This window comes from Trichoderma camerunense (assembly GCF_050948025.1).
Source record: "Trichoderma camerunense strain CBS 138272 chromosome Unknown V8C40scaffold_23, whole genome shotgun sequence".
NCBI classification, from domain to species: domain Eukaryota; kingdom Fungi; phylum Ascomycota; class Sordariomycetes; order Hypocreales; family Hypocreaceae; genus Trichoderma; species Trichoderma camerunense.
Genome location: NW_028145347.1, coordinates 408,206 through 420,473, shown reverse-complemented (window position 1 = coordinate 420,473; position 12,268 = coordinate 408,206). Strand labels below are relative to the sequence as shown.

The 12,268-nt window shown below is 50.4% G+C and overlaps 6 protein-coding genes across 6 annotated transcripts; 4 read left to right on the top strand and 2 right to left on the bottom strand.

The window, feature by feature from the left end:
- Positions 1 to 1,088: 1,088 nt before the first annotated feature.
- Positions 1,089 to 1,807, bottom strand: V8C40DRAFT_257070 (uncharacterized protein). Its single transcript, XM_083218414.1, has one exon. It carries the CDS (start codon positions 1,563 to 1,565, stop codon positions 1,290 to 1,292), a length of 276 nt encoding a protein of 91 aa, XP_083068325.1. The 5' UTR covers positions 1,566 to 1,807; the 3' UTR covers positions 1,089 to 1,289.
- A 995-nt stretch (positions 1,808 to 2,802) lies between these two features.
- Positions 2,803 to 4,017, top strand: V8C40DRAFT_270500 (aspartic peptidase domain-containing protein; the record flags this gene model as incomplete). The annotated part of the gene is made up of 1 exon (XM_083220192.1): positions 2,803 to 4,017. One exon carries the CDS (start codon positions 2,803 to 2,805, stop codon positions 4,015 to 4,017), a length of 1,215 nt encoding a protein of 404 aa, XP_083068324.1.
- Positions 4,018 to 4,845: 828 nt separating this feature from the next.
- Positions 4,846 to 5,545, bottom strand: V8C40DRAFT_257067 (uncharacterized protein). The gene is made up of 2 exons (XM_083218413.1): positions 5,300 to 5,545; positions 4,846 to 5,234 (listed from the first exon to the last, which is right to left on the bottom strand). Exons 1-2 carry the CDS (start codon positions 5,382 to 5,384, stop codon positions 5,065 to 5,067), a joined length of 255 nt encoding a protein of 84 aa, XP_083068323.1. The 5' UTR covers positions 5,385 to 5,545; the 3' UTR covers positions 4,846 to 5,064.
- An 892-nt stretch (positions 5,546 to 6,437) lies between these two features.
- On the top strand, positions 6,438 to 8,206 carry V8C40DRAFT_257063 (D-isomer specific 2-hydroxyacid dehydrogenase). The gene is made up of 2 exons (XM_083218412.1): positions 6,438 to 7,130; positions 7,199 to 8,206. The coding sequence occupies exons 1-2, from the start codon at positions 7,023 to 7,025 to the stop codon at positions 8,105 to 8,107; spliced, it is 1,017 nt and encodes a 338-aa protein (XP_083068322.1). The 5' UTR covers positions 6,438 to 7,022; the 3' UTR covers positions 8,108 to 8,206.
- Positions 8,207 to 8,870: 664 nt separating this feature from the next.
- On the top strand, positions 8,871 to 10,257 carry V8C40DRAFT_257060 (RmlC-like cupin). The gene has a single exon (XM_083218411.1). The coding sequence runs from the start codon at positions 8,931 to 8,933 to the stop codon at positions 10,086 to 10,088; it is 1,158 nt and encodes a 385-aa protein (XP_083068321.1). The 5' UTR covers positions 8,871 to 8,930; the 3' UTR covers positions 10,089 to 10,257.
- Positions 10,258 to 10,276: 19 nt separating this feature from the next.
- Positions 10,277 to 12,268, top strand: V8C40DRAFT_257059 (FAD dependent oxidoreductase). The gene is made up of 2 exons (XM_083218410.1): positions 10,277 to 10,807; positions 10,876 to 12,268. The coding sequence occupies exons 1-2, from the start codon at positions 10,624 to 10,626 to the stop codon at positions 12,168 to 12,170; spliced, it is 1,479 nt and encodes a 492-aa protein (XP_083068320.1). The 5' UTR covers positions 10,277 to 10,623; the 3' UTR covers positions 12,171 to 12,268.

Sequence of the window (12,268 nt, the reverse complement as noted above, 5' to 3'; positions counted from 1 at the left end):
CTTCAAATGCTGAGTGACGCCCAAAGGTCAGCCGGATGTGTTGCTTCATATTGCCTGGTAAGTCCTGATCTGATATTACGCCGGGTGGAAGTCCGCTTTGTCCCACCGAGTAGCTCGGTCATCTTCCATCCAGCAGATGCCTATGATAGTTGGCGATTGCATCATTGGCCGTGACAAGCGCGGCAGTCTGAAATAAGGTCTATCACATGCGATCTAAGTCGGGAATGACTAGCATTCCCCTTGTCTCTTTTTCGGGTCTCGCGGGGGAGGGTGGGATGGGGCTGAAAGAGATACGAAAGGCCGAACAAGAGAGGCTGAAGTAAAGGCAATGACAAGCGGCCGCAAGAGAGGGCCTTTGTCAATTGCCTCCCGTTTTGGGAGGTCGGTAAGGGTGTCTATTGGCTCTCGAGGCCGGCGTCGATGAAACGAACGTTGATAACAGCCCGAAGCCCAGGGCCTTTTGACGCTGCCACCTTCACCGTTGGGATGATGATCTTTGTCTACGTTGAAACGCCAGCTGAGAGCGTAGTTGATGCCTCATGAGCCACCTTCCAGAGCTGTCTTGGTCTCCGAGTGGCGTCGCCTGGACAGGGACCGGGGTCAGGGCCCGACAAAAGGCGACGCCAGGACTGAAGCAGATTGGCGGCATGGGGTTTTGGTTCGATGCTGTGTTTAAGCTTGCCAAGCTGTCTGTATCGAGGGCCTACTCACACACACACACACACAGGCACAGCATGTAGCCAAGACCTGCCAGTAGCATTTTGCTTGTCTGCCGGCATTTTGGCACATTTTCTTGGCGATGCATGTGACGGGATCGGCTGTCGGCTTGGACGGTCTGGGCAGCTGGAGATATTTTCCGCCTGGGCAGGGGCTTCCAGAAGCTACAGTATTGAAGCCGTGATGAGTGCGTGTCTGGTGTTCTGTACGTAGAAAGAGAAAAAAGACGGCTGTATTGGCAGGTGTTGAAGCAGTACAAGACAGAATGAGGCCAGACTCTCGGACCAAGTCCTATCGCTGCCATCACGTGCCGTAGGCGATACAAACCTCTCTCTGGTCTCTCGTATTGCAGCGTCACATTCACAACAAGACAAAAACTCACTTCGTGCAACTTCCGTGACAAGCAGCCTCCAGTTTCGGCCGGTTCCGCCATGCTTCGTTGCTCCGAGGGCGTAATTACTCGTACTTGTGCAGGCACAAGACTGCCAGCAGCGGCTGGACACAAGGCCATGCAACAGCCAATCATGGCCGTGACGCCCAGCAGCGATCCCTCTCGAGATTCCAGGACCCCGTCAGCTCCATGCCGAATACCCGGCCGCAGACAAGGGCCCAGAGCCTTCAAGAGCCAACGGTGAGCCTTGGGCGAGCCCTGGGGCGGATTCTGACCCCTGTCCGGCAGCTCTACTGTACGAGTAAAAGGCGCCGCTGGGACCTTTTGGACATGCCGCTCTGGGCTTGAGCTGGCTGTAACGAACTTCTGCGCGCAGTGGCTGGTCGGAGGAGATTGCAGATGGCGATTCTGCCACAAGTTCCCACCCCTGACTGCCGGATGCCAAGTCGATGCCCATGGCCAGTAGTGCCAGAGCCAAGGCCCTGAGGCAGGTCAAGCGACCCCCCCGGATCGGAGCCTACAGCAGATTGGGCTGCTATTTCCCGGTCACCGGCCCTCTCTGATTGACGGGTTCGCGGATTAACATTAACTAAGGGATTAAACTTAATGGGGTTTCTTGGCGGTTGATCCCTGGCCGATTCCGCTAGTGCCTTGCTTTGTTTTGTATGTACGGACCACGGGACAGATCCGAGGCACGGCATGGCACGTCTTGGCTGGCTTGGCTCGATGTTGACGTGAAGTTCTGCCATGAGAATTGCTGCGTGTGTTTGCGGCTGGATGGGTAACTGACGGGGGACTGAGCAGTGGGAATCAGTGGAACATCATGGCAACATCGCTCGGGCAGGTTGGGGTTAGCCTCGTCGTCTGTCTCCGGATCAACTTCATCGCAGCAAAGACTGCGGCGCAGCATTTCCGCCGAAGTCGCGTCGGCCCGCTTCGCTACGAGACCCAAGTCATGTCACGAAGCACGGACTGCGATTTGAGTGTCAGGAAGGCGCTTGATAGAGATCGGCATTGGGGAATGCTCGTTTCAAGGGCCCTTCTCCCCATCGTTAAAGCCGCAGACGACAATAACCCCGGATTGGACGGAGCGCCTATGGTGGCGAGGACTATTGTCAAAGAACCATCTGTACTATCCCCCCTCTGGAGACCGCCTTGGAGCGCCGGTCCCCGAACCAGTAGTTGTGGCCATGAACTAATACTCTGGACTTCTATCTTGGGATGAAGGACGATACGTGATCGACAAAGGTTCCAGCGTCTCCATTGAAGCAAGGCAGAAATGGCAATACGCTCTCGGCGGGCTTCACTCTCTGGGCTAAACAACTAGGCGCCTTCTCCACCCCTGGACGTGAGAGTTTGATTCGCCCACAGCCTGGTGACTACGAGCTATCAGCTATCAAAGCTGGATACTGGATGTCGATTCCACCATCTTGACTCCTCTCCCCATCACTAAGCCCCAGCAAGTGTGTGAATACCCAGGATGATGGCGCAAAATGACCTTCCTAAACCATGCTCTTGAAGCCGTCAACAAGGCCGTGGAGCTGAGCAACTACGATATCTTTGACTTCAAAGGTAGATTGGCACACGAGCCTGGATGGATATAAAGTCGTTCATCTTCCCTCGATCTGGTGTTGAAGTTTTTGTCTCATCAGCCTTCAAGACAACCAGTCTAGTCAGCTTCTTCATCCTTCAAAATGCAGACCTTCGGTGCTTTCCTCGTTTCCTTCCTCGCCGCTAGCGGCATGGCTGCGGCTCTCCCCACTGAGGGACAGAAGACCGCTTCCATCGAGGTCGCTTACAACAAGAACTACGTTGCCCACGGTCCTACCGCTCTCTTCAAGGCCAAGAGAAAGTACGGCGCTCCCATCAGCGACAACCTCCGCGCTGCCGTGGCTGCCAAGCACTCCCTCACCAAGCGCCAGACTGGCTCTGCCAACACCAACCCCAGCGACAGCGCCGATGACGAGTACATCACCAGCGTCTCCATTGGTACTCCCGCTCAGGTCCTCCCCCTGGACTTTGACACCGGTTCCTCCGACCTGTGGGTCTTCAGCTCCGAGACTCCCAAGTCTTCCGCCTCCGGACACACTCTCTACAGCCCCTCCAAGTCTTCCACTGCCAAGAAGCTCTCCGGCTCTACCTGGTCCATCGAGTACGGTGACAAGAGCAGCTCCAGCGGCGATGTCTACACCGACATTGTCACCATTGGCGGCTTCAGCGTCAAGACTCAGGCTGTTGAGTCTGCCACCAAGGTTTCCACCCAGTTCGTCCAGGACACCGTCATCTCCGGCCTCGTCGGTCTTGGCTTCGACATTGGCAACCAGGTCTCGCCCAAGCCCCAGAAGACCTGGTTCTCCAACGCTGCCAACAGCCTGGCTGAGCCCCTTTTCACTGCCGATCTGAGGCACCAGGAGACCGGAAGCTACAACTTTGGCTTCATTGACACCTCTCTCGCCAAGGGCACCATTGGCTACACTCCCGCTGATGGCAGCGAGGGTTACTGGGGCTTCACTGCCACCGGTTACTCCGTTGGCGGTGCCAAGCTGAACCGCAACTCCATCACCGGTATTGCCGACACTGGTACCACCCTGCTCCTCCTCCCCGACAACATTGTTGACGCCTACTACAACAACGTCGAGTCTGCTGAGTACGACGACTCCCAGGAGGGTGTTGTCTTCGACTGCTCCGAGGACCTCCCCTCTTTCTCCTTCGGTGTTGGTGGCCAGACCATCACCATCTCCGGCGACCTCCTGAACCTCACCCCCATCGAGGAGGGCAGCTCCACCTGCTTCGGTGGTCTCCAGAGCAGCTCTGACATTGGTATCAACATCTTTGGTGATGTTGCCCTCAAGGCTGCCCTGGTCGTCTTTGACCTCGGCAACGAGCGTCTCGGCTGGGCTCAGAAATAAGCGAATGATTGGAATGGGATTTCTTTTATGAAGGTTATGATTTGAAGGATGAAGCTGAACAAAAAATTGGGGGAGACTATATATGGCTCTCATGATTTGTAAATACGATATCATGTTGTATATAGCCTTGGGAATTTAGCACATAGCGAAGCAAAAAAAATTATATTCAACTGGGAAATTTTTGAGTTTGTCTTTGAGTGAAACAGGATTGTAGCTGATATTTTGAATTGTGGTTGATGGCTCTCTGAGTTTATTGTTGCAAAAGTAATGTTTAGTAATGGTTTTGGAGTCTCAGTAGAAGTGTAGCCCATATTGTGAGATGTGTTTTATAGCTTCTAGTGAGTCAGGTGTAAAAGCAATATTTATTAAAGGTTTCCTAGCAGGGCTCAACTGATGTTCCGCTTTCGTGAGCTTGAGATCTTCTTGATCAACTGACGCAACAGAATCTCCTTGGGGTTTTGTGACAAGGGCCAGTACATTGGGATTCCAATTAGCTGATAAAGATAAATTGTTTGGAAGGTTGTTCATTGGAACAGCCCCAAAATGCCATCATGTTAAGGACACCACCTGTATGAAGATATTGGCGAAAAGAAATGGCATCTGCACGGTTCCTAAACTCTAATAGTAAGATAGACCGATTTGAGGTCTCTGTCGATGAGTGACTGGTGGATGAACGAATATAGACTGAGAGCCGGAGTGAGCTTGCCAGATGTTATAGTTATTATCTGATAGATAGAAAACCATTTCCAACTTTATCATTTGGTAACATAAGAAACAGCAGTTTAAGTAGGTAGGAGAATATCCAGAGATTTTTGAACTTCTTTAGTGATTAAAAGTGCCATCTAAATAAGGCTGGTATCAATGCTCGGGCCTCTCGACCACCCTCTTCCATCACCATTTATACACCCTGAGGCCGCAGCGAAACAGCGATGCACGACGCCTTCACCAGCCAACAAATATCCTTTCCAACTCCTCAAAAAATTAAAGTAAAATAAACGCCCAGCAATGCGATTGTGTCTTAGAAGCCCCTGCTTAATCCTCAAATAGTCACCAGCCCAGGACGTTGAACCAGCTCTTGCGGGGATCCTCTACAGCGCCGTCGAAAACCTTTTGGCGGACGGCTTCGCTCTGAGGGTTCTTGTACTGGGAAAAGAAGCGGTCCTGAGTGGCTGAATGAGTCTTGAGTTGGGAGCGAACGTTTAGCGCGACGGCAGAGACTGAGGTTAAGTGTTGTTAGTGGACTGATGGTAGAGTGAGGGTTGAAGTCTAGTTGATGACTTACTGACGCCGACGGCGATGACGGCTGGGAAAGCTCTGGCGAGGGGGCCTGGGGCGGCGACGGGGATCTTGGCTGGTTGAGTGACCATTTTGGCGGTTTGTATTGAGTTGACAGTGATGTCTAGATGTGTATTGTGTTGTATTGTATGTAATGTAGCTTGGTGATGGCCGCGCTGGTGTAAGTGAAAAAAACACTGAAGATTGCAGAAGATGTATTGCTCTTGTGTATGTATATGTAGTCAATGTGGACTGCAGTGCATGTAAAATTTAATTCTCCCCATCGCCGCTGTCAATAGCATTTATAAAATCGTATAAAATTGGTCTTGCCTGCTTCTCCCGAGCGTGGTGTCTTGATTTCGCGATGTTGTCTGTTGATAGTCCGAGAGTGGTGTGTTGCGCCGGAGCGGTGGTGTGATTTTTGGCTGTCCTAAGCTATGAGGTCTGCTCACTTCTCACCCCCCCAAAACGGGCTTCTCCAAAGCTGCCAAATTTGCTTTTGGCCTTGCACAGCCCACGTAAAGCTCGTTTCGAGCCATATTCAGACAGGATCTGGCTTTTGTCTCCATTGATTGGTTCGTGCCGTGAAGATGCCTTGGAATAGGTGGCCGGATTGGGCCAGATCGGAATCTTGTGCGCTACAGGATTCTGGCTGTCGAACGATTCTTACCCGATATGCAGCGAAGTGGTCATACAGCAAGTAAGCATGGAATTTCATTCGTTCGTCTTAATACACAGCGCTGCGTAATTTGCAGCTGAACCAGATTCTTGGATAGATCAAATGGCACACTACAGGTATCATTCGTATCGGGAGTCATCGTAATTAGATTGACGCAAGCAAGGATATTTGCCGAAAATGGGTTGACTTGAATGATCAACGACGTAATGAGAGATACCGTAACGAAAAGGGAGGGAAGATTAATTGCTTGATCACGCCATGTTTCAAATCCTTTTCATTGTTGGTGTTGTTGCTCATTTGGGGGCCGGCGCTCTCCAGGCGGGAAATTGTGATTGACCCGGTCAGCTCGGTCAGGAGATTTCGGAGCCTTCCGGCGCACACTGTCGACGAAATGAGCCTTCCACAGCCGTAATAATCCATGACCGCAAATTTTTACTATTCGATACAAATGTTTTTGACATGTGCTTGTGATCAAGTCTTGCTCTTTCATCTAATTCTGATGCGTGTAACACGACAGTTGTTACAACTCCAGCAATTAATCTCTATTGAGAGGACTTGAAGGTCACACATCTAGTTGCGCCCTTGACATCTCCGTCATTGACAACTTTCATCTCGATCTCGACGCACATCTACAACAGATGCCTGAAACATGAGAGCTCGACTGCGCCGTGCCTGCGCGACCTCGTTCCTCAAGGCGATCAACTTCAAGGGCCTTCAACGTCCTCGGTGGGCTTCCTCTGCATCATGAAGGCCGACCGGATCGCCACCCTGCCGGAGCCGGAGCCGGAACCGGATCTCTCTCCAGGTGTCTCTACCCCGTACTTTTGGGGCATTTTACAGCCTCAGATTTGCTGGACGGCGGGGGCTGACATAATGCCTGTTCCAATAATTGACAGTTGGGGTATTTTCAAAACTTGGAGCTTGTTGCCCCTCTAACACGGCAATAAGAAGAAGCGGCCCAAGTCATTCCTTACTCTACGGGTTATGCTCCTTCAAAATCTGATGTTGGTATAGCAAATTCTATTGTTTTGCTGAGCTACCGGAACAATCAATGAGCTCTGTGGCACAGAACAAGAAGCCCCGTGTGGCAGTTGTGGGGAATGTGAAATATGTCGGTGATGACTACTTGAAGAGCGTCGAAGCGGAGCTGGATATCGAGGTGAGCACTGAAACTACAAGCCCTGCAATTAGTCTCTCGAATAAACCACTTACAATGAATTGTTGTAGTTTCTTCAATCGACCAACCGGCAACAACTTCTAGAAGAGCTCCCTCGCTTCATCGCCCAGTCAGGCCCAATAGACGCTCTCATCTGCACCGTTGATACACCCTCTCTGAAGCCTCTCAATGAAGAGCTGTTTTCCGCTCTTACTCCTCACTGTCGCGTCATTGCCTCTGTGTGGGCGGGCTACAACGAGTTTGACGTTTCATGGATGACAAGCCAAGGCATTTGGTTCTGCAACACTGTCGATGCTGTGGCCGAAGCAACGGCCGACATGGCCATCTTTTTGACGATGGCCGTGATAAGAAACACGTACGTTGCGGAGAAGAGAGTTCGGGCAGGGCTATGGTATAACGGTATTGTGCCTACCAAAGATCCGACGGGGATGACGCTTGGAATTGTAGGAATGGGGAGCATTGGCAGGTATCTGTCCGTCAAAGCCAAGGCGTTCAATATGAAAGTCAAGTACTACAACCGGACGAGGCTGAGCGCCGAGATTGAAGAGGCATGCCATGCCGAATACTGCTCTTCATTGGAGGAATTGCTCTCTCAAGCAGATGTCGTATCGATTAATTGCCCCCTTACACCAGCAACACGGAATCTCATTTCGCATGCCGAATTCAAGATGATGAAGGACGGTGTCTTTCTCATTAATACGGCGCGAGGGCCCATTGTGGATGAAGAGGCGCTGATTGAGGCCTTGGAAAGCGGCAAGGTCGAACGGGCGGGACTAGATGTGTTTGCCAATGAGCCCAGCATCAACCCGTATTTTAGGACGAGCGACAAGGTGGTGTTGCAGCCGCATATGGGAGGTTGGACAGTGGAGGCGATCCGTAGGGCTGAGAAGGAGTGTTTTGAGAATGTCTTGAAGTGGAAGAGGGAGGGGAGACCAGTTGCGCCCGTTAATGAAGTATGAAGGAGAGGTATTGGGAGTATTGATGGCAATATAATGTTTTGGAATGTCCAATAGAAAATTTATGTGATGTTTAATACAACACTGAAACTTCGTCCACCACTTGAAGTTGCATGTCTATTTGCGGTATCATCTTACGAGTCTCTTATGTGATCATGGCCTCGATTCCAATTCCCTGCATTATTTGACAACGCATGCTTCTATCTACTCGTATTTGCACCAATCTCAAGCATCTTATCTTCTAATCCCAGAGCACAAAAACAGAGAAAATGAAACCCCGGTCAATGACCCCGGCTAAAGCGAACGTTAAGCCCATGTCACCCCCCTGGACAAGCTTGATTCCGCCCAGACCTTGTTTCCACCTATGCCAAGCCCTTCTCGCCCTTTTCTTAGCGCTCGGAGAGAAATCGATCAAGTCATCGCGTCAATGGGCGTGGCTTTGACGTCTTGGCGGGTTGCATTCAATATGTACAATACACGAATCAGGCAGGACGCCAAGCTGTTGCATGTGAAATACGGGATTTATAAGGAAACGGGTCGGTGAACAAGTGGGAGAAAGAAGGTGAAAGAACTAGAATGGAAGATAATCTTCACATCTTGCTTGGCTAGCGGGTTGATTGATTGGGCATTGACCATCGATATGCGGCAGATGAGGATGAACTTCTTATTCGGTCAACTGCCGAGAGCTTCTTTTTTTATTCTTTTTGCTATGGTGACGTCTACATGTACGTAAACTTACAAACGTATAAATGAATGCTTCGGGAAACGAATCCTTTGGATATTCCCCAAGTTGAAGAATCAGTGAACATCATCAACTTGTGCCACAATGAAAGCCTCTACTCTCACATCGCTATCCCTTTCCCTCCTCTCAACCGCCTCATCCACAGCGGCCTCTTATTCTCGTCCTCCCCTTGTCGTCGATGTAGCCCCCGATCATGTCCGTCCTTATATCCTGCCTCGCTATAAAGGCCATGCCATCAAGCTGACAACTTCTGGCCAAATCATCCGCTTCTCCATCACCACAAACTCCTCCGACGGCGCCTTTGCCGTTGTCCAGCATACCAGCAAATGGACAGGCTGGACTTCTGCGCGCCCTCACACTCACCACGAGGCCCACGAGCATTTCTACTGCTCCAAAGGAAGAGTCGAGCTCTGGACCAAGAAGAACGTCACAGGTGCCATTGATGAAGCTCGCGTCATGACGCTGGGTGATTTCGGCACTGCTCCGCCCGGCACGATTCACACATTTCAGCACACGGATCCAGATAGTCAACTCACGCACATATATAACCCAGCCGGGTTCGAAAAGTTATACAACGTCTTCAGTATCGGAGACTTTGACTCTCCCCATGGATCGCCGTATCAGCTGATCGGAGACGACCAGCAGCCTTTTGGCGATGTCACGCCCGAGCAAGAAGCCCAACTCAACTCTCTCGACTTGTACGTCGCCAAGGCCGACGTCTACGTGCCGCGGCGAGACTTTGTCAATGGCACCGCTGGCAATCCCAGTATCAACTGGCACAACAGCAACGTCTGGAACAACGGCAACAACTCGCTGTCTACGGATCCTACAGATCCATACTACATCGCCAAAGACTACGGGCCAAAGTACCTTAACAGTGAAAACGGTTACAAGGTCATCCAGACACTCCTCACAGCCGAACAAACTCCCTACAAGAACTTTACCATCAGCACTCTCACGCTGTCTCCGAGACTCAAGGGCGACAAGACTAATGTTGCTAAGCTGCCTAACCACTTTGCCATCCAGATGGACGAGGGCCAGCTTGCTCTGACGATTCAGGGCTACAAGACGGAGTATCTTCTCCCGGGAGACGTCGCTTTTATTCCTAAGGGCACTCGGTTCGAGTATTATGCGACGGTGCCATTTACAAAGTTTTTGTTTCTGAATGGCGGAGCGAAGGGGTTGGATTACGAGTTGTTGGCGAAGGCGGTGCCGTGGGATTTTCCGGCTTATCCCGAGTGAAGATGGAAGAGGACATCGACATTGGGTATATGAAAACTAGGTCGCTAGTAATGAATCAATTTACATGATGAGATATGACTTGACATGATTTGATATGATGGAAAAAGTATTTGACTCTGTCTCACGATCTCAAGTGTCTCCGCGAATCACATTGAATGGTAAATTAGGCTAATTCCTTGTGCCAATGCAGCCAATCCAATGCGACTTATACGGACATGCCTTGTCCACTTATCTCAATGTCGCAATACTACGCTATCGTAGAACCAACAGAGTGTAGATCAACTCTCTGCAATTGTCATCAGTAACGCAGTAAATCTCACAATTTCGCACACATGCATTTCCTTCATTGCAGTTTACATATACATACTTGTTGAGCCGCCACGTGGATCTGTGTAACCACTCTCTTTGGTCAAGCCCGCTTTATGTTTGCTTCTGTTTGCAGCTAGCCTTTCCCTCTTCTCTCTCATAACAGAACAGAACACAGAGAGTCGAGTTTTCCATCTCCTCAGCTTCGTCAGCCTTGTCACATACAACAATGACTCAGCATCTACCGCCCTCCAAAGACTCTCCCATCATCATCGTTGGCGCAGGCGTCTTTGGCCTCAGCACATCCATCCATCTTGCCCAGAGAGGCTACACAAACATCGCAGTCTTTGATAGCAAGCCTTACGATGAGACACTGTACTCTTACTTTGACAGCTGTGACTCTGCATCCTCTGGTTCGTTATTCCCCTCCTTTGCGAAAACATTACATAGTCAACTGATCTCTAATTCACACTACATGGAGACATGAACAAGATTATTCGCTCAGCATATGGCTCTCAAACCGAATATCAGGATCTCAGCACCGAAGCTCTCTCTGCCTGGACCGCCTGGAACGCAGAACTCAAGGCTGCCAATGACAACAATCTTGATGGAGATGGCATCAAGGGAATAACTCCCAACAGCTCTCTCTTTATTCCAAACGGCTACCTCAATTGTAGCGATTCCACCACCCTCCCAGATTTTGAAATCGCCACTATTGAAAACATGGAGAAGGCTGGAAAACACGGCACACAGCTCATCAATAACAAACAAGCAGATATCCAGCTCGCCTCAGAAAGGGGCATCGAATATGCTCTTCAGCCATTCAGCAAAAGTGTTCTCAGCGTTCTCGACACTACAGGAGGTCACGTTCTTGCTGATAAAGCATGTATCTTTGCTCTTCACAAGGCAAAGAAACTCGGCGTCCATTTCATTCTAGACCCCGTGCAAGGCAAATTCGCCTCCTTCACATACGACTCGTCATCTAATTCTACCACCAAGACCATCACCGGCATCATCACTGCAGACGGGAAACATCACGCAGCATCTCTCGTCGTCATCTGTTGTGGTGGTTGGACGCCGTCACTTCTTCCGTCACTAGACTCCCTTTGCGAAACGACCGCTGGTTCCGTCTTCATGCTTCGTATCCCAGAATCGTCACCCCTTCGCCAGCGCTTCCATCATTCGCGATTTCCTTCTTGGTCGTTTAACATGCGTGAACATGGAGCCGATGGAGGTCTTTACGGCTTCCCAGTCGATGAAAATGGCATTCTCAAGATTGGATACAGGGGAACCAAGTATACAAATCCTCAACAGCAATCCGATGGACAAGAACGCAGCGTACCCGTGACCAAATGGAGCGGCAATCTAGGCGAGACTACAACACCGATAACAAACCAAGTTCCCGAACAAGCTCACAAAGTCGTCACCAAGTTCCTGGATGATTATCTTCCCGAGCTGGGCAACGCCGGAACCCACATCTCAGAGAGCCGCCTCTGTTGGTACACAGATTCTTTTGACAATCACTACGTTATCGACTATGTTCCTGGATATGAAGGTCTTGTATGTGCGACTGGGGGAAGTGGACATGCGTTCAAGTTTCTGCCCAATATAGGTAATTGGGTGGTTGATGTAATCGAGGGCGTTGGATTAGAACGGCCTGCTATCAAGGCGTGGAGGTGGAGATCGTTGAAAGATGGCGATGAGCCTGTTAATAAGCTAATGGAGGGTAGCCAGGGGCATCGAGCACTGGTGAACACTCCAATGGTGTCTATTTAACGCTCAGATGTATACAACTATCACACACTTGCTACCAAGAGATTGTATTAGACACAGATGAGTTGTTTATACCAGCGTTGGGTCATATAAGACATGTC

Bases quoted from the DNA above. Each gene is read 5' to 3' on its own strand.
- V8C40DRAFT_257070 (XM_083218414.1), bottom strand. From the start codon at position 1,565: ATGGGCATCGACTTGGCATCCGGCAGTCAGGGGTGGGAACTTGTGGCA.
- V8C40DRAFT_257067 (XM_083218413.1), bottom strand. From the start codon at position 5,384: ATGGTCACTCAACCAGCCAAGATCCCCGTCGCCGCCCCAGGCCCCCTC. The intron at 5,235-5,299 runs GTAAGTCATCAA...ACTTAACCTCAG, and splicing joins CGTCATCGCCGTCGGCGTCA to TCTCTGCCGTCGCGCTAAAC.
- V8C40DRAFT_257063 (XM_083218412.1), top strand. From the start codon at position 7,023: ATGAGCTCTGTGGCACAGAACAAGAAGCCCCGTGTGGCAGTTGTGGGG. The intron at 7,131-7,198 runs GTGAGCACTGAA...GAATTGTTGTAG, and splicing joins AAGCGGAGCTGGATATCGAG to TTTCTTCAATCGACCAACCG.
- V8C40DRAFT_257060 (XM_083218411.1), top strand. From the start codon at position 8,931: ATGAAAGCCTCTACTCTCACATCGCTATCCCTTTCCCTCCTCTCAACC.
- V8C40DRAFT_257059 (XM_083218410.1), top strand. From the start codon at position 10,624: ATGACTCAGCATCTACCGCCCTCCAAAGACTCTCCCATCATCATCGTT. The intron at 10,808-10,875 runs GTTCGTTATTCC...CACTACATGGAG, and splicing joins CTGTGACTCTGCATCCTCTG to ACATGAACAAGATTATTCGC.